The sequence below is a fragment of the Pituophis catenifer genome, unplaced genomic scaffold (genome assembly GCF_029215685.1).
Source record: "Pituophis catenifer annectens isolate HBS135680 unplaced genomic scaffold, rPitCat1.0.hap2 SCAF_1, whole genome shotgun sequence".
In the NCBI taxonomy this organism is placed as follows: domain Eukaryota; kingdom Metazoa; phylum Chordata; class Lepidosauria; order Squamata; family Colubridae; genus Pituophis; species Pituophis catenifer.
Genome location: NW_027256881.1, coordinates 258,347,669 through 258,368,678, shown reverse-complemented (window position 1 = coordinate 258,368,678; position 21,010 = coordinate 258,347,669). Strand labels below are relative to the sequence as shown.

The window sequence follows — 21,010 nt, the reverse complement described above, 5'->3', positions numbered from 1 at the left end:
TGTCTGCTTGGGCTTTGAATGCTTTCGTTAGTGCTGTTTTCACAGCGCTCCATACACTTTGTATGGTATCCAATCATTGGGCCGGCATGGGGAGGGCGGTTCCTGCAGATACTTGGGAATAGGCATGAAGTCTAACCCATTGACCACCCGGAATGGGGTGAACCCGGTGCTACTATGCACAGTGTTATTGTATGCCACCTCTGCAATTGCCCCTGTGCATTTGTCTGCCGAAGGATGGCACCCACAGCCACATCACTAGCATCAGCCTGGATGATAAATGGCCGTTCAGGGTCTGGATGTTGCAGGACGGGCTCCTTCGTGAACAGAGCCTTTAGAGCCTCGAAAGCCCGCTGACAGCCTAGCGTCCATGGGAGTAACTGGCCAGGTCGGAGCTTAGTAGTAGCAGGCTTGGTCTTTAACAAATCGGTTAACGGCAAAGCGACCATTAGATAGGATCCTATGACTCTTCAAAGAAGTGAGAGAAAATGAAATTTTAAGAGGTTGGCATTTTTTGGACTTGGCCCATTATAACACTGCTTTGAAGGACATTTACGTAGTGGTAAGTTAATTGTTCTTGAAAGAAATAGTGATCTAATATCTCCCAGTATGAAGAAAATAAAATATCTGATACTAGAAATCAGAAGAATTTCCTGCTTTTCCATGCTGACATAAAATTTACAGCCACAATAAACCGTGCTTAAATTTTCAAAACCTACAAAATATATGTTAATGCATGTACTATTACATATTTCTGCATTTATTGTATGTATTGGGGAACATCAGGGGTGTCAAACTTGATTTCACTGAGGGCCGCATCAGGGTTGTGTTTGACCTCGGGAGGCAGGAGTAGGCATGGCTGGGATGGGTGTGGCCAGCTCATCACTTAAGTCAGGGGCACCTGTGGAGGCCCGAGCGTTCTACCAGAGAAAACCGGCTCCCGAGCTCCATTTTCACTGGCAAAGGCCCCACAGGCCAGTCCTTTCCTGTTTTCAAGACAGCCCCGCGGGCCAGATCTAAGCACCACACAGGCCAGATCCACCCCCCAGGCCTTGAGTTTGACACCCCTAGTGTACACTGTATCTGTTTGGAGAGGACCGTCCCTTTAATGTCATTCTAATCAGTTGTACACATTTGTTGCAGTTTATAGAAGTTGGCCATAGCAAAAGCTGCTGAGATCAAAGATTCCATGAAAGTTATGACATAATACATTTGAACATTTTGTTGTGACTGACAATGGGAAGAGGATTTCTTATTTTCTTTTTGAGTTAATACATTGTTTTCCTTAGAACATACCTGCAGAACAGATCTTTTCAATCTAACACAGGAAACATATAAATAAAAACTAAATCTACTAATCAGATGACTGGGAAAAGAGTAGGGATTCATGTTATATTATTTTTCATTTAACCGGCAAAATCAGATAATTCACTACACCCATCACTGTTGTACTCTATAGAGATAGGGCCTAAATAAATAAATCTTGAATTCAATGTTAATGTACCTGTAAGTTTTTAAATGTTTCTTTCAGTCCTTCCACTTCTCTTTCTTTTGATTCCACAGCAAGCAGGTGTTTTCCCTTCAAAGAAATTTTTTTTATATCATGCACTTCTTGATAAGTCTTCTAAAATTTATTTATCATTATGTATAAATAATAATAGACTGAATATAGATGTGTACATTTATTTTGTAAGCACACATACTTGAGAAAGGCTAACTCCCAAGAGATCCAATGGAGAATAACTAATAAAACATGTATAAGGACGTCATGTTGCAAACTCTGTAATTTACATACTATACAAATATGTACAGACAGAATTTGTATTGTGATGTCACACATGTCATTTTTCCATCATTGTAGCCAGTTACAGGCACAATTGTTTCTCTGTGTTGAATACAGTTACTGAATGGGATTTCCTATTGTACTGATTTAAAGGATGGAAATATACTTATTCCAAGGACATTGAAAATGATACTGAAGAATATATCTCGCTTTATATTCTTCTAATCTACAGTAACTTATGGTCTCTGTTTGAAATTGTTATAAAATGATCCACAGATTCTGTCTTAATATGCAAGGAAATTATTACTCCAATTTTATTTTTTGTTTTGTTTTGCAAAATCTGATATTTTTACTTTTCATATATGGCATTTTAAATAGCACAATATGCAGTCAGCTTCTAAACTATATTCACACATTCTACTATTTTATAGTAACCTGCCAATTGCAAAAGTTAGCTTAATCACTTCTATCAAGTACCGTATTTTTCGGAGTATAAGATGCACCAGACTATAAGACGCACCTACCTTTTTTGGTGAGGAAAACAAGAAAAAGAAATCTGCCTCTGTCTCTGCCTCCCAGAAATTTTGTCTCATTGCAGCAAACAGCAAACAGCCTGCTTTACTTTCATTTTCGTTTTCAGTATAGCTTGATTAGCACAAGAAAAAAAAATCTGCTCCAGCAATTTACCTCCTTGCAGCAAACAGCAGAGGCCTGCGCAAAACAGCTGAGAGCAAAACTGTTGAGAGTCGGGAGGCCGATTTAATCAACTTGTGCTAATTAGGCTGTGCTGAAGCTGAAACGCGCTGTTTCTTTTTGCTGTTTGCTACAAGGAGGTAACTGCTGGGAGGCAGAGGTCAAAGGGTGGGGACCAGTGGGTAGGTGGGGCTACATTCGGTGTATAAGACACACCTAAATTTTCACCCCCTTTTAGGGGGGAAAAGGGTGTGTCTTATACGCCAAAAAAAAAACAGTAATTACATACAAACTTCATTAATTAAACATTGTATAATTATTTCTTTAGACTATATCTTAATTGAAATATAGAATGGCTGATTTATTAGTATCAATTTATTTACTTATTGCATTTATTTAGCTTCCCATCTCACCAATCAAATTTTTACAGTATGTATCATACTATGTTAAAGAATCCATTGTTTACAAAGTAGAATATTTTTTTAAAAAATAGACCCTAAACTATAAATAACACAAAATCATTTTTTAAAAGATTATAATAGTACCCCAGATTCATTGAAGCATTTCATGTACTCTTAGAAATATAGCTGATGTTTCCTTCTGAAAGCATACCCATGAATATTTGGGAAGCTAGGTTGAAAGGCCATCAATATTCTTAGTGGGACTTATCAGTTATTGTACACATTGCTATTGGAAAGTAAGAAATGAGCCGCTGCCAGTACCTTCCATACAAAGCACTTAAATACTCAACCGCTAACTGAACATTCATTAATTGAACAAGTAAATTATACAAGTGTTCATATTACCTTTTCTTCTTCCATAGCAATCATTTTTGCTTGAAACTTGTGTCAAGAAGAAAAATAAATAAACAGTATGTTCAAACAATATTCAACATTTTAGCCAAACCAGGTCATTTTTATTTAATTGATATAAAATATAATTACATTGTAAGCTTCCAGAAAAATGTATTAATTTGCTCTGCAAAGGAATCTGCTTTCCCAAATGAGAGCAGAGTTCTCATTAAAAATTCTACAGGAACAAAAACTTCAATAACTGCTTCAGATATGAATAAACCTCAACGTTTTATTATTCCAAAATTGGTTTTTTCAAGGAAATGGAATAGAAAGAGTGACAGGAAATAGTTTTGCTAAATAATAAAACAAATTTCCAACTACAATTAATGATTTTATCAGATTATTATCAGACACATGTGGAACAACAGATGTTAAAGCAATATATTATAGGACTGTTCCAATATCAGTTCTTTCTGTTTAATCCTTTCACTTTAGTAGGAATGTTAAAACAATGTTTTATGGATCTGTAAGATCTTATTTAGAAAATTGTAGTTTTTAAGTGGTTCTGCCTTTGCTACCATATCTACACATTTCTCCCATTCTATTTTCTATGACATTGGTGCCCTTTGATTATAAAACTGAAAAGTCTGCTTTTCATTAGCTAGAATTTAACAACTTAATTTTCTTTGGGCTTCCTACAGGAAGAAAAAGAAAGAAAGCAATTTCCCCTTTCAAATTTAAAGACTCTGTCTTGAAATTTTGAAGGTTTTAAACTAAATAAAAACTATATTACAATAATAGACCAGCATAATGTTTAAATTATTAATATCCAGATGCTTTATTTTAATTTCATGACAGTTAAATTGTATATCATAAATAATCTTTTTTTAAGAATCTCCTAAAATTCTAAATACTGCTTTTCCAGGGGAGAGAAAAACTTACTAAACCTCATTAACTGATTGGATGCTACCATGTCAACATTCAGGTCCACCAAATCATGTTATAATTGTTTCTTGATATCTAGTGAGAGGGAGACCATGGGACATGCAAAGAATTGGTTTGCTAGGTAGAGATTTGGATTTAGACCCTACCCCCCCCCCCCCCCTTGGAATAAAGGGTTTCTGAGCAAATTAGACAATTTTTTGATTACCTGCAAAATGTCTGAACCATATTTTGTGATCAATGTACACTGTATTCAAGTCTAATAGTTTTGTGCTCATTTTTACTGTGCCGAGATTAGCCTCCCTGCTGCTGGACTGAATTCAGAATTTTCAGAGTAATTATTGACATAGCTCCTTGTGGCAGATGAAGAATGCAAACCATGCTAATTATCCTCACTAATTCAATAAAACAATTTAAAGGCAGCATATATTGTGTGCTATTGGGGCATGCAGTGTAACTAGGATATTCTCCGAGGCAGGGGTTAGTATGCAGGAATTATCTATATTTACATTTTTTTTAATATACTAGATTAGAAAGTGATAGACTGTTCTGATCCTATTAAAAAGTGCAGGATCTCCACTCTGTGTCTATATGTAACTTTTATTTTAATACAGTAATGATAAACAATAAAATAAAAATTACAGTATTTTTTTTCAAAAATATTGAGAGGATATTTTAAAGTCATAGTACACTGAATCTGCTTAGTATGTCCAGCAGTGTACTTCTGGATGAATAGAAGCTTTCTCTAAAACATGACTGCTGAAATCCTGAAGCTTACTATGACCCATTTACTGAGTACTTTGCTAATGTAATCTCTTGACCAAGGATTATAGAATCACATTGTCTTGTTATAGTGTTATAGACAATTGTTGTAATCTGACAACTTTAACAAACTGCTTGGAGGAGTGAGGCTTGTTGCTTGTTCTTTAGACCATTGTTCATCCTAGCTTTTGCAACAGGTTAGAGTTGGGTTGGGTCTCTAGGTCTTTGAGATCTCTCCTTCATAATGAAAGTCCTCACAGTTGTAAAGGTGGTAATGATGAAGCATCAGCTGAAGAAGACAAATTTGGTCACAGAGCTCTGGATAATTACTATTTAGTCTCAAACCTATGTTCCTTGGACAAGGTGTTGGAGTCTGAGGTAATCTTTTAATTCCAAGTAATGTTGGATACTCTTATCTATTTAGATAAATTCTGATCAAAATTTAGGCTTGGTTATGAGAGAGATATGATCCTGCTCGACCTGTTGTATGACTTATATTGGGGAACAAATGGGAAAACTGAAAGCTCTTCTGGATCTCTTAATAATTTTTGATACTATTGAACATGAAATCAACTACAAGATTCTTCAGCCTTCTAATCTGAGCCGAGCATATATACCCTTCCCAATGGAATGGTCTTAAGTATGGATACTATGATCATCTATTGTACCACATTGCCATTAACCTATGAAATTCCATTCCCTACTCTTTTCAACATATTTATTTATTTGTAAAATTTATTGGCTGCTCATCTTACCTTATATATATAAAGTTGACTTGGGCTGAAATATTATTAGTATAAAGTATAACTCTTGATTTGTTACTGAAGGGTTTCTTTGCTATGGATGAGAGTATACAAACTTACACTTAATTTATATAAAACAAGCTACTTCAGACAGAAGCTGACATTTGATCTTGCAAATACTACCTTTTTGCTTTTCTTTCAACTGAGTTCAATATAACTTATTCCCAGGAAAGTGTCAATTGTAGCCAAATTCTTGTAAATTCATATGGCAATATTACTTTCCACATAAAGCTAAAATTAATCTGTTCAGAAATATAATAATTATTGCTGAGGAAAAAAGTATCTTACTTGTTTTTTTAAAGTTGTAATGGCTTCTGCATGCTGCTTCTTTAATGCTTCTTTCTCATGCTGAACAGCTTCCTATTTGTTGACAATAATTTAAAATCTAATATTTGAAGCTGACCTTTAAGCACATTTTTTTAAAAGTGTCATTGATTAAGACATTTATTTATTTAGAGAATTTATATGGCTGCCCACTCACTTTCAGTGATTCTAGACCAAGGCCACATATAAAATATAGAAGTCCATTATAAAAATAGTAAACACATTAACCTCTCACCCTATCATTATCACCATACCACTAGTACATTATATTTAATGTACAATTTAATCTTAGTTCATAATAATGATTTTTTAAACGATAATAAAGAACGGCTTAAGTAAGCCATACAAGGTAAAAACAACAATTACTTTCTAATCAAGGTGCAATAGGTTTATTTGTGTGACAAAACAGGCATATATTTTCTATAAATTAGTATGAAAGAGAAGCAACAATAGGATAATCTTTCAAAAAGTATGAAACACTTTATATTTTTTCCTTTCAGTTCCAAGATATGATTTGTTTTGCAAAGTAATTAAATTATTCAAAGCAGTAGTAATCTTGAGTCTTGGACTATATTCAGAATTTTCTGGATTAGATGAAAATAAAAAAAGGCATTGGAATACAGCTTCTTCAGATTTAGTTTTGCCAGATTCTAAACACATGTAACAGTTTTAGGATTCAGTTGATTATTATATCCACTAAATTTAACACTAAATATTTAGTGGAAGTATATTAAAACGTTCAAATATCAGTTTTTCCTTATTCTTAAATTTCAATGATAAGATCAAAAATTATGACAGTCACCAACCTTCTGCCATACAAGGTCCTGTTTTTCAGCAACATGTTTGCTAATTTGTTTCTCATAAAGATTTTCTGAATCCTAATTTCAAAATTAAAACAAAATCATTGTTGTAATATATGATAAGTTTTATTATTAAAATATTTTCAAAGGATTAATAACTGACTGAAATTGTTTTAGCATTGAAAATTATTTCTTTATGTCAATGCATTTTCTTACTCTATCATCCTAAAAATTTTAAAAGTTGTATTTATGCAAATGAGAATACATTTAAGACCATGGTGGATTTTTTTGATTAAAATAGTCTACGGCTGGGTTTGACAACTTCCCCCCAACATAACATCTGCAAATGAATTTATGGAAACCTGTTCACCTAATCTTTCTAGGAAATGGAATGGAGGGAGATTACTAGTCTTTGAAGTTCTTTTTCCAACCTGCATGCATTTTCACAGTATTTCTTTATTCAGGACAACCTTAGAAGGACAAAAGGGATAATACATATGAAATTTATACATCAAGCCCTTTCCACAGCAAGACAAAAGGTATAATTCATATGAGATTTATATATTCAGCCTCTTTCATAGTCTGAAAGCAAAATTTTGTTTTGCTGCTATCTTCAGTGGTGGAAGGACAGTTTTATTTTTAATTCACTGTAGATGTAAATAACATTTTTGCAAAAGTTAACCCTCAATATTACAAATAAGTGATCTTTGTAAAGAAAAGTCCGTTTTCAGTATCTATTCATCTTTAGGCTGCCCATTTGCTATGCCCACAGATGAACTCCTAAACAAGGCTGCTTCTCATGGGTCTGATAAATCTACCCACGAATCCTGAAATGTTCACATTTTTTATCAGCTGCCAAGAATTCCCACCAGTGCTTCAGTAAGAACTCAGGAAGCTGGCCTGGCATTGTCTCTTTAAAAAAGTATTTTTTAAAATATTTTATTTAAAGAAAGATTAAAAACAAACAAAAACTAATATGAATGTCTTTCACAGATCTAGGTTTTATGTGCTGTAACAAAAATGAAGGAATCTGCATTGTGACTACTAGTCTAGTAATTCATGTTCTGTCTGACAGGTGACAAATCCTGCTGTGTTTCCCTCAAATATCTGAAAGATCCAAAGTGCCTCTGTGAGTTCCGTGTGCTAGATACACACACGAAACTTACAGAGGTGCTTTGGGACATTTTAAATATTTGGGAACTGCAGGAATAGTCTGGTAATGTGCATGTATGTCAGTCTTCTGATGAACAGAAGATGGAAGGTAGAAAAACTTTGTCAATTTCTCCCACAATCCCTTTGGAGGAGGAACTGATGAATTATCAAACCAACATTTCATTTAAAGGACTTGAAACTCAAGCCTAGATGAGAGGTGGAATGTAGCCAAAGATCAACTTGAAATAATTTATAACTTCTAATGCCTGATGCATATTTAAATTCTTTAAAAAAAATTAGTTTAGTTTAAACTATAGAGAAAGCAAATAAAGCAAAACAAAAAAGTGGTGCAGTGGTTTCAATTACATTGCATCTCAGCCAGTGGTGGGTTGCCCCCGGTTTGGATCGATTCTATAGAACCGGTAGTAAAACTGGTGGGAGGCTCCGCCCACCGACCCCGACATCATCAGGAAGCTTCTATGCAGGCACGCGTGGCCCCATTGTGAACCTGTAGTAAAGGTAAGTAGAACCCACCCCTGATCACAGTAAGTAATAAACATCATTTAATCTCAGCCAAACTTCAACACTGTTAATTCACAAAAATACAAAATGTCCAAAGCTCCTTCCAAGCTGGCCTACAGATTCTAGAAATTCCACAAAATTTCTTGCATTGTGTTGTCCTTATCTGCAGGTGTTTCAACCTTTGTCTGTAGCTTACACTAAATATTTTTCTGGAATGTAAATATGCATGAGGTATTAGAAGCTATACATTATTTTAAATTGATCTTTTCCACGGCACCATAAATCAGTACAGTGAAATTAAATTTATATCATTAATCTGTTAATAATCAGATATTTGAATAGAAATTAACAAGCATTAATTTTTTTACAATTATGCATATATTTGGATTAAACTTGTTAAGTAAAAAAAATTGGAAACTTGGAGCTTTAAAATAGCAAATGAAAATGAAATATTGTCCTATTTGAGGGGAAAAAATTCAGTAATTACATAAAAGATATCTCAAAAAGTTATTTTTTTAATAAAAAAAACCTAATCTTGAAGTAAAAGTGAAAGGCTTCTTTAAAATCACCAGTATTGACTGCTTGGTTGTTTTTATTATAAATACAACACTTTCAATTTCTTTTGCCTTGAAACAAACAGTTCTGTTGCTCTTTAACAGGAAAACTTTCTTCTGTTTAGGAGAAAAATGTATATCATTTTAAGAAGATAACAAGCAATATAAAACCTTTACAAGTGTTGCTGTTTTATTAGCTGCCTTAGGACTACAAGGATTTAAGTGTTTTTTACAAAAACACCACCATAACAATAAAAGAGGAGTCATTTGATGGTTTATTTACTCTCTATAACCTTTAGAAAGTGTCAAGCCTTTTGTAAAATGCTTGCTTCAGGCTGTAGTTTTACAAGAAAGGCAGTGTATTGTCCAAACCCCCCTGATTGTTTGACCCTGAACAGATTTAGGAATACCGTACAGCTGGCTCATATCCAAGCAGCCCAAACTAGGTACTTTTACTATCTTTTTCAAAATCATAATCCACCTCCTACAAAATTGCCACATCTATTTCTTTTTGTTACCCAACCAAACAGTTTCCAGACTTACAGATTCATAGTCTGTTTAGGGTGCCCTACATAAAGTAGTTCCTCAAGTGAAATTTTCAAAGTTTAACATCCACTATGGTATGTCTTAAAAGAAGAAAAACAGGTTCCTTCTTGGATCTGTTTATACCAACAGGATAAAAAAGAAGCAAAATATTAAACAACCAATGTGGCCAGTGACTAACACAGTTAGTGAATCTGATTTTCTACACGTTACTTATTTTTGATGTTTTATTGGCATCATTGAGGCAAATAATTTAATAAGTGTTTTTGCTCCATGAAATGCTCCGTGAAATAGTGGGGTCACTATAATAAAGGGGAGGAGGAAATATCCGGGTTAGCGCATGATTTTTGTGTATTTTTGCAGTACCGTAAGCAGTAAATCCTCAAGTGGTAATACTTTTGATAGTACTTTACTAGGGGTCTTTTTGTCCTGATTTTTTAAAAGATTATTTTAATTACGGCAAGAATGGAAAGACAACATGTCACAATGTAAAGCATGAACCCTCGTGCACAATGTGTATTTCCAACAATATTTTTCAGTCCCACATAAACTGAAGTTTAGAAAATGAAAGGATGAGCATCTGCAAATCAGTTATTTATCTACCCAGACAGTTGCCATTTAGAGGACATTGTCTCTCTGATGTTGTAAACTGAGCCTGCTAACTTTTTGAGCATTATCTTGGTGTCACTAACTTTAAGCATATCATACACTTCTAGGAAGGTGTAATAAACATTACTATAATTTACAAATGAAGGCAAATATACATGTCCTAGGATAATGTTGCAAGATCCAATCTGGGTCGGTCACCGGGATCAGTGGTTTAGACTTCTGTGCTTTCAGACTGGTGCTGGAGCCCATTCTCAGGGAACTTCTCTCTACCAGAATGGATGCTTTGGGCTATTCTATATATAGTACTTCTGTGGTGCCTGATTGGCTGCTTACTGATTGATTGAGATGTTGATGGCCAGCTATTCAGTCATCGACTGTTGTTTCCTTGTGCTACCAAGTCTTTGGCTCCTAAGTACTTGATAAGCTGGTGGCAAATCAGCACTCCTGTTGACTGACAAGAGACCCATTTCCCAGTCTTCAATCATTTTCCTGGCTATCTTTGTACCTGCTTGGCCAACAATCTTAGTAGCTGCAAAATTGAATGTGTCCTTGTTCATTGCAATGTAAAGCAACCAATGAGTAGCTTTACATACTGACTCCTCATCAGACCGCTCACTTTTGTTCTTGCAGTCTGGTGATTAGATTCATATTCACCATTTAAATATTGTCTTTTTGAGGATTTGATTTTCCATAAGTTTATTACAGTACACAATGGTTCTATAATTGGGAAACTGATCTTCAGAAATGTTTTGTGTCCATGGAGGCCTGATAATTAAAATAATCAGTTGGAATGTAAATGGACTTCAATCAAAAAGAAAAAAAGGACAAATTGTCAACAAGTTCAAAAAATTACAAACACAATATTTCTATGCAAGAAACATATATTCTGCCCTCTTTTTAAGGTCTAGAAGTTGGATTGGATATTGGATATCAATTTGTAACTGGGAATAATTATTAGGCTTGAGGACACTTGCTTGCTGGACACTTTTGCGGTATCTCTGGCAGCAATGGAAGGCAGAGACACACAGGTGAGGGAGTGAGGCAATCCCAGCTGCCTGGATTATTGGAGTAAACGTCCATTTATGCAACCGTTTAGCAAGTGTACATCGGGGAAGGTCTCGTCTGCTCATCTGGCATGGTTAAAATCTGAAATCTGACTAACATTCCAATCAGCCAATTCCTTTGTTTTTACTTTCACACACACATACACATACCGGTACATGGGGATGTAAGTGGGCACTGCAGAAACAAAATACAATCCTATGAAAAGTGCCTAAGAAAGTGTCCTCTAATGAAGTGTCCTCATTATAAACTGTCCCCTATAAAGGTAAAACCTTAAACATGTCCCCCATAACAGTATGTCTGCAGCAGATCCCCTATAATAGTGTGTCATTCCTTGATGTTCTCAGCTACAGTGCTCTCATAACAATAAAGGACACATTGCTGACAGTTCTTTCTTGAAGAAAAATACTATGGTACCTCCTCACGCTACATACAAGGATGTCAAACCAGAAAAGACTAGCATATAAAATTTCTTTTACACTGGAAGTAGTAAAATATGCTGAGGAACATGGAAACAGAGCAGTGGAGAAACATTTTGGACCACCTCCAATTGAAAAAATGATAAGAGAGTGGAGGAAACAGGTGAATCAGCTGCAAAAAGTAAAAGATAAAAGTAAACACAATTTTCTTGGGCTTGCTGCAATGTGGCCACAGTTAGAGATGGACATGAAAGAATGGATTACACATCACCGGAGTAATGGCTTTGCAGTGTCTACAAAAATGGTAATAGATGAAGCCAAACACATTGCTGTAGAGAAAGGCATTCAGGATTTTACTGGATCACCATCATGGTGCTACAAATTTATGAGGCGATATGGCCTTGCTTTGCGCACCAAAACTAATGCAAAAAATGCCAAAAGAATATGAATCTAAGATTCAGTCTTTTCATACACTTGTAATAGATGCTAGGAAGAAAAATAATTTTGAAATTGGCCAGATTGGGAATATGGATGAAGTCCCGCTAACCTTTGATGTACCATCTAATAAAACTGTTGATCTGAAAGGTGCCAAAACCATAACCGTGAAAATCTCAGGATATACGAAAACACATTATATGGTTGTGTTGTCCTGCTGTGCAGACAAACCAAATTGTCACCAATTTTAATTTTCAAAAGGAAAACCTTTCCAAAAGAAGTGATTCCATGAGGAGTTGTTGTGCATGTTCATGAGAAAGGATGAATGGACGAAAATGGAATGAGAGTATGGGTTGAAAAAGTGTGATTCAAATGTCCTGGAGGGGTTCTGAAAAAACCTGCTTTATTAGTGCTCGACCAGTTTAGAGCCCATATTAGCGAAACCACAAAAAAGAAATTTAAAGAAGTGAACACTCCTATAGCTGTAATTCCTGGGGGTCTTACCAGCCACTTGCAACTTCTTGACATTTCCATCAACAAACCATTTAAAGTCTATATGCAAGAACAGTGGAACAAATGGATGGCTGCTGGTAATCATGATCTAATACTACTGGACAAATGAAGAGGCCCACTATCACTCAAGTTTGTGAATGGGTTAAAACATCATGGCACTCAGTGAAGGACGAAATTGTTGCATGGTCATTCAAAAAATGTGGCATTAGCAATGCATTAGATGGAATTGAAGATAGTATCATAAATGAAGATAGCGAAGAAAGTGATATCAGCGATTGTGAGCAACTGAGCTTCCTAAATTCTGACACTAGCAATGATGAGTTCTTAGGGTTTCCAGAAAATTAGAAGAGTGCTTGAATCTTAAAGTCTCTTCTCATTTGTTAATGATAGTGATAATGGTTCTTAATACTGTTGTTGACTTTACATGGTTGAAATATTATTCTGCTATATTTTATTAAATATATTACTACACCATTTGGTTCAGAATATTTTTTTCTTGTTTTCCTCCTCCAAACCTAGGTGCGTCTTATAGTCAAGTGCATCTTATAGTCCAAAAAATATGGTAATTCCAGATTTCTACCAGTTTCTTTCTTGAGACAGATTCTGTAAGTTATTCAGTGGCTCCACAAGGATATTAGCATTTTTTGAAGGCAAGCATATATGTCAACAGTTTTTCTCATCTATGAAAATTAACATGTTGAGGTCAAAGCTGACTGATGAACAATAGCAAGTAAATTGAGATTGGTTTCAACTCAATACATTAAACCAAATAATAGTTTAATGAAAGACTGCTAGATAAGAAGCCAGAACAATAGTGAAAAAAATTGTTATCCTTTTTTTAATATAGTAATTTTATTAAAGATTATAATTTACAAGATTAAAAACTAACTGAAAATACAAGGTATGAAAAAAAAAGAGAAAAAGAGAAAAGAGATAAGAAAGAGAAAATAAGGAGAAAATAAGAATATAGTAAAGAAAAAGAAACATATAAAAAGAAACTACTTCTCCCTTTATCACAAGTATAAACAATATTAGTAACTTGTCACCTCTAAAATAAAAGAAATGCTCTTTCCTTGTCATATCCCATCTCTCATCTATAAACAGTTCCATAAGATCTCATCATTTATGTCCTGAGGTCTGCAAAAGTCCCTTAATGATTATCAGAGATAACAAAATATCTATTTTAACACTGTTCAAATAAAATAACTTTATATTATTTCCTTTTACTTTTAACAATCTTGATCTTTAGTCCTTTCTAATAATGTTCTATTTTTTTTTTCTTTATCACTTCTCACAAAATTCTTCAAACCTTTAATAAACACTCTGGTAAATCCAATATAATATTTTGAAAAAGCACCTTTGGGACAACCATGACCTGGATGACTGAGAATCTTCATAGAAAATTAAGTTCTTAACTTTTATTTAAAATTTCTTTCACTAAGGTTTGAAGGAAACTCATCTGGAAATATAAAACATGTTGACCCAAAAGTTCCTAAAAAATCAATTAATGAGCAATTTTTTGAAAATGATTAGAAAAGAAATGTGTGAATTTAAAAACATTGAAAATGGTTTGAGCAAAATAGCTATTTTCTCATCTCCCACAGCCCTAAAGACCAATGTCTTGCAGTTTTCTCATGGAGAGCAACTGTCTGGAGCACTTGTGAATGATCTCAAGTTCTCTCCTTATTCAGAGAAGTTACAAAATATTTCAATGCCTTTTCTGTGTTCTTTATATTCAGGAATCGTAAACAGCTACTGCAATAGGAATTTTATTTTAAATTGTTATAAGTGCCACATGAAAGCTAGTTATATTATCTAATACAGTATTTAACTGAATAAATTTACATTTAACAGCATATCTTATATTGTTCATTTTCTTTATTATTGACTCAATACAGATGTTTATTTCTATATATGAAAAAGCTGTAGTGTAGTAGCCTCCTAGCTGCAGAATGGGACAACTTGCCCCAGTCAACTCACTGTGGCCAACTTGTCATGGGACAACTCACCACAGGAAAATTTAACAGTTCAATTATTTAAAATATTTTTTTTTTAAAAAAAATTGTCATTCACATTTCATTCTGTCCCTCCTTTCACATCCTTTCTTTAATGATTCTATTCTACCATTTCTTTAACATTAGTGTAACTCTTGTCCTACAGTGAATTATCCTGCAGTCAGTTGGCCATGGCAAGTTGTCCCGTGGAGAATTGGCCATGCTGAGTTGGCGGTGGCACATTGGCCATGGTGAGTTGGCTGTGGCAAATTGTCATAGACCCTCCTGATTTATAATGTAGTTCTCATGTGACACTTGCAACAACTTTAGCTCAAAACTCCTATTGTAGTACTATATACTGAATATGAAGAACAGAAGAGAATTGAAAACACTTTTCTGCCAGTGACTACTCTGTTTGGTTTGGGTTTCCAATACTTTGAGATGGTTAGGAATGGAGTTTTTTTAACTCATTTTAATAGATCTTAATGACTATTTCATTTTATTGATTTTACTGCATTAACATTTGATAATAATTCAAAAACTAAACATAAATAATAAATGCACCTACCCTTCTCATACGCAACTCTTCTATGGCCTCCAGAAATGTTGTTTTGAAATCTAGCAACTGAATAGAAAGCAATGCTTCTGAGGAGTTTTGTAAGGAATACGCTGCTATTTCTTTATTTAAATCTTCATCCATTTAACCTATGGAATCTAAAAAGAAGTTTTTAATTACTAAATGTAATATTAATATTATTAGGGCCAATGTTTGACCAACTCCCCACTCCTGGATTAATTGGTGCAGAAAGAACAAAGGCAGAGAAGAAGGGAAGCTCTTGGTGACCCCTTGATTTCAAACTTTGCATGACATTAACTAATGTGCCCAAGGTTTATGCTTGTTATTCAGATCAAAACTGCACTTGTCTTTGAATGTTGAGGCTTCTCATATAAAAGTGGCCAGAACCAAAGAGAAAAGTATATATTTGAGTGAAATATATGTGAAAGGAAAGTAGAAACAGATCCTGGGTGACAATGAAGTATGTGGAGTGTAACAAATATACATCAACCCACACTAAAAAATGAGTTTGGGACAAATGTGCCTCTAATTTGAAGATCAATTTAACAATCTCCAAACTCAACACTATGACAAGTATTCCATCAATAAGTACTAAATAAGTATTAAGTATTAAGTATTAATATAAGTATTAATAAGTATTAAGATTTTCTTTCTTGTTTGGCAGGTGATACAATGCCCTGAACTTTCCAGAGCACTGAGCACAAGATTCCAGGCACATTCTGGAGAGAGAGAAGTTCCCTGAGGATGGACTCCAGCACAAGCCCAAAAGCTTGGAAGAATAAACCTTTGGTCCTGGTAGCCGACTCAGAATGGATCCTGTAGACACAAGCCAGTTCAATCTCCATCAACACAGATGTCAAATTAATGACAAGCACATATAATATTTAGAAATTGTTTTCATGTCTCAGAATTAAACAGAAAAGAATATTTAAAAGAATAATAGATTTGGAAGGGACTTTGGAGGTCTTCTAGTCCAACCCCCTTCTCAAGCAGTGATGGAGCACCCACAACTTCTGAAGGCAAACCATTCCACTAATTAATTGTTCTAACTGTTAGAGAATTTCTCCTTATTACTAGATTAGTTTTCTCATTTCCATTCATTACTTTTTGTCCTGCCTCCTTATATAAACAACACTCCTTCCTGCTGACCAATTGGCATATACTAAAACTGAGACTTGATGCCTTTTGGCCCTTTCACTGTTTTTCATTTATTATGTTTGTGGGGTTTTCAGGTAAGAAAAATCTGCCCTTTCCCAAAGCAGCCATGTAATTTATCTAAACCACTCCTCGGAATAATCAGAAAGCTACAGGGAAATGGCGACAAGATGCATCTTTGATTTATAAAATGGAGAGGGAGATCAAGGGATAGAGATCAGGAAACAAGGGAAACTACACCAAAATTAGAGGAAAGAGGAAAAAATGAATTTCTTGAAGCTCTGTGTGGAATTTAACACCAACCTTGCATATAGAAAGATCCATAATCAAATCAATAATGATTTTATATGCTTATCAGTCTGAAATGATGATCAGTTTTAGAAGGTACCTTACCACCTATTAAAACTTGTACAATAGCCATAGTACGTAGGTATCAATAAGCAACACAAGACTGTAAATATAAAATTACATAAGTCAAAGAAGATGATTTTAAATCATTGGTACGTTTATATGTAAGGAAGTCTTAAAATTGGGTCTGGATGGGGAGAAACAGACTTCGACTCAACCCTTCCAAGACCGAGTGGCTGTGGCTGCCGGCGTCCTGGTATAGCCAGCTGGTGCCATCGCTGGTTATTGGGGCGAATCATTGGCCCCCACGGAAAGGGCCCGCAACTTGGGCGTCCTCCTGGACGCACGGCTGTCTTTAGAAGAGCATATGATGGCCGTGGCCAGGGGGGCTTTCTATCAGGTTCGCCTGATACGCCAGTTGCGCCCCTTTCTGGATCGGGACTCCCTACGCACAGTCACTCAAGCACTCGTCACTTCTCGTCTGGACTATTGTAACGCTCTCTACATGGGGCTCCCCTTGGGGTGCACCCGGAGGCTCCAACTGGTGCAGAATGTGGCCATGCGGGGGATTATGGGAGCGACGGGATGCTCTCATGTGACTCCTCTACTGCGTGAGCTGCATTGGGTTCCAGTGGACTTCCGGGTGCGCTTCAAGGTGTTGGTGATCACCTTTAAAGTGCTCCATGGCTTAGGGCCGGGGTACTTACGGGACCGCCTTCTGCCACCAATTGCCTCCCACCGGCCAGTTCGCTCCCACAGAGAGGGCCTCCTCAGGGTGCCGTCGACCAGACAATGTCGGCTGGCGACCCCCAGGGGGAGAGCCTTCTCTATGGTGGCACCTACCCTCTGGAACAATCTACCCTCAGAGATACGAGTGATCCTAGACCTCTGGACTTTTTGTCAGGCCCTTAAAACCTACTTTTTTCAGTTAGCCGGGCTGTCCTGATTTTATGGTTGGTTTTAAATTTGATATTGATTTTAATTGAAATGTTTTAAATTATGGGCCAAATTTTATCTAATTATTTTAAATCTATTTTAACTTTTGTGTATGAATGTTTTATATTTGGCTGTTCACTGCCCTGAGTCCGGAAGGAGAAGGGCGGTATAGAAATCTGAAAAATAAATAAATAAAAATAAAAATTGAAATATTTTAAGAATTTGCTGATAATCCTGATAGTCTTGTGTGAGATACTTCACTTCAGTAAATCACTTCTTCCACCTTAATTTTTCTACTCATTAACATAGTGAATGAAGCTTTTATTTTGTGTTCTACTGAAGTTTGATGAATATAGAGCTTGGATAGATACAAACAGAAGTCTTATCTGTAGTGTTGCCTAATCGGTTGATCTCCTCCCTAAGGAAGTCACCCTGTTTGTCTATGGTGGCATATCACATTGAATTGTTTTTTGTTTGTTTGTGGAAGACTTTTAGGTTATGGTACTGAATGCTAGAGCAGTACTATAGAAATAGATTTTTTAAAAAATATTGTATCTGCTGATCAGTATTAATCTGATTTTTCCTTTAGCTCTGCGTTTTTTCTACAGTGTAGTCAAAATTATTATTGCACTTATTCTAATGCAATAATACACACATCATGCTCAACCATAGTTTCTTTAGTTATGATATACTGACTAAAGTACAATTGATGGGCTCACACAATATTCTAAACTATATTTTATTAACTGCAGGAACTGCATTCACACAATGCATTAAGCCAAACACAAACAAGTCAAATTATAGTGTGATGTGCAAATGTAGTCACTATTAGCTGCTTTAGATATTTGAGTGAAAACTGGGCAAATATTTTTAAAGTAAATTAATTGCTTAGGAAACAAAATTTAACATAAAAAGTAACTATATTTTAGATTAAATAACCTAACTTTAACTAGAGATCAAATATTTATTCTGAAAATCAAACAATAATTTACCTTTTCCTGAGCTGATAGTCTGTTGTATACCTGATTTATAAAGATATTTCAAAAATGTAATCTCAATATTCTGCAATAGTTAAAATATATATTTAGCTTTACAAATTGTTACGTATGGACGTACGGAGCACCCATTTTCATGCCTGCAGCTGATTGGCTAATCTAGTGGCAGGAAAAATAAACCGCTATCAGTGGCTGGCAAGACTGCCAGGGCTCTATAAAAAGAGAGCTCCGGCAGCCTGCCTCCTCTCTTGCTCCTGATTGCAGCTGGAAATAAAGTACTGAAATGAACTACGGTGTCCTGCCTCTTCTATTTGCACCCCCTATCTAACACAAATAAAGCAGCAATTCACAATATTGTTTCCTGATTTTAATCAAATATTATGACCAAATAGTTTGTACCTATGTAGAAAAAATTTATAGCATTTAGTAAGCTATCCAATAATAGAAATACCACTGGTCAGACGCATTATAAACTTTCCAAAGCAATGAAATAATGCCTTCTGACAGCAAAACAGTTAAAAGAGAGTCACCTCGAAGCAAAATGAGTGACAAACAAATCTAATAAATAAATAAAAGCTAAAACTGATTGGTGTGAAATATGCCATATTCAGTGTCCTTTGATCATATTAAATAAATGATTTGATTATGTTTGCACTAAAGAATGCTTTTCTATACGTTATTTGAATTACTGGCACATTATTTTGTATAAAAATATAGCAAAAAGGGCAGTTATAAAAAACATTTTAATATAGCTATAAAATATATAATTATTAAAAGGAAAATGCCTATTATAGTTTTAGACAATTATTTTCTTGTTACAATTTTTTATTTTACATGAATATAGCAAAAGAAAAAAACAGTTAAAATTGCTGCATTAAAATATCCATTGCATATACCCTTTAATTACCAATTTTGAATTTAACCAATAGTTCATGGTAGAAGTTTTCATTTTACAATGAGAATGCATTATAAAAATATGTTTTACCACACCCATAAGTACTGTGTATGTTTTCATATATTTGAACAACACTTATTAAAAATTACATATTAAATAATCTGCACTAGAAAGTAAGGCAGTAAGCCTGATAGGGGTCAAGGTAATAACACAGGATGGACAAATTATACTGTCATTTCACTTAAATTATTTAAGTTATTTAATTTGACCTGTAGATAGACTCTTGTCATCTCATCATGCCTGACTTTTAAGTGGGAGGTCTTCACTCGTGATGATCCTTTAATGGAAGCAAAGCTTTCTCCATTTAACCCATGGTATTATCAATCATGTACAGGGATAAATGAGCCAGTAAGATTTTGCCAGTATCACAAATGACACGGTGACCTGAGGCCAACATCTTTATTTGCTTCTCCAGTGATTCACTTCAGCAGATATTAACCAATTTTATAATCCATGAAAGGCAAAATTAAAGGACACCATCCATAAAACAGAATAATTCCTATCAGCAACAAAGTGATGTCTGTATTATCTTATAAATTATATAGCCATATAGTGTGGAAATGTAATGAAGTAAAGATGGTAATAATCAAATGCCTAGGGCAAACGCTAATATGCATTTAATCACACAGCATGAAACCATTTGTCACTACAGTTGAATGCATGTGTACATAAAATACATGAGTCACGTCCTTATTGTTATACTATAACAGCATCAATTTCACACTATCGTTTTTACTACTATAACAACTAGAAGGATTTGATATTATTTTTAAAACCCAAACACAATAGGTGTCAGCACTTAAAGTTAGTTTAAAGTGCAAGTTTTCATATACTTCTATTTTTTTTAAAAAAAAAAAAAAACATGCTGTGACATTTAAGCCATTTACCAATATTTTCTAAAGCATTGTGGCATCTTGGTATAACTTGAATAAAATATTACGTGTTTAATATTTTTAATGAACATTTATTTGCTTTTCATGGATAACTGCTCATGTTTATAGATTTAAATTGCCAAAGAAAATATGTATCGATGTGCAGATTGCAATCTTATACACAATTTTGACTTTTTAAATCCTAATATTTTCAATGTGACTGATGCAGCCTAAGGGGAGGATTGCCATCTTATTTTTTAAAATCAAGATGGGAGAAATCTTTAGAGAAACTAATGAATATAGCAATAGCACTTAAACTTATATACCGCTTCCCAGTGCTTTACAGCTCTCTCTAAGCAGTTAACAGAGTCAGCATATTGCCCCCAACAATCTGGGTCTTCATTTTATGGACCTTGGAAGAATGGAACACTAGGTCAACCTTGAGCGTGGTGAGATTTGAACTGCCAAACT

General features: G+C 34.8%; 1 protein-coding gene across 1 annotated transcript in view; it reads right to left on the bottom strand.

The window, feature by feature from the left end:
• The window catches only part of CCDC73 (coiled-coil domain containing 73), a 46,501-nt gene extending 31,100 nt beyond the window's left edge, over positions 1–15,401 (bottom strand). The window contains exons 1-5 of the mRNA XM_070957504.1: positions 15,270–15,401; positions 6,905–6,976; positions 6,063–6,134; positions 3,280–3,315; positions 1,502–1,576 (exon numbers count right to left, since the gene is read on the bottom strand). Of these exons, the coding sequence (XP_070813605.1) occupies positions 1,502–1,576; positions 3,280–3,315; positions 6,063–6,134; positions 6,905–6,976; positions 15,270–15,401 (387 nt within the window). The remainder of the gene's footprint in view (positions 1–1,501; positions 1,577–3,279; positions 3,316–6,062; positions 6,135–6,904; positions 6,977–15,269) is intronic.
• Between the last annotated feature and the right edge of the window lie 5,609 nt (positions 15,402–21,010).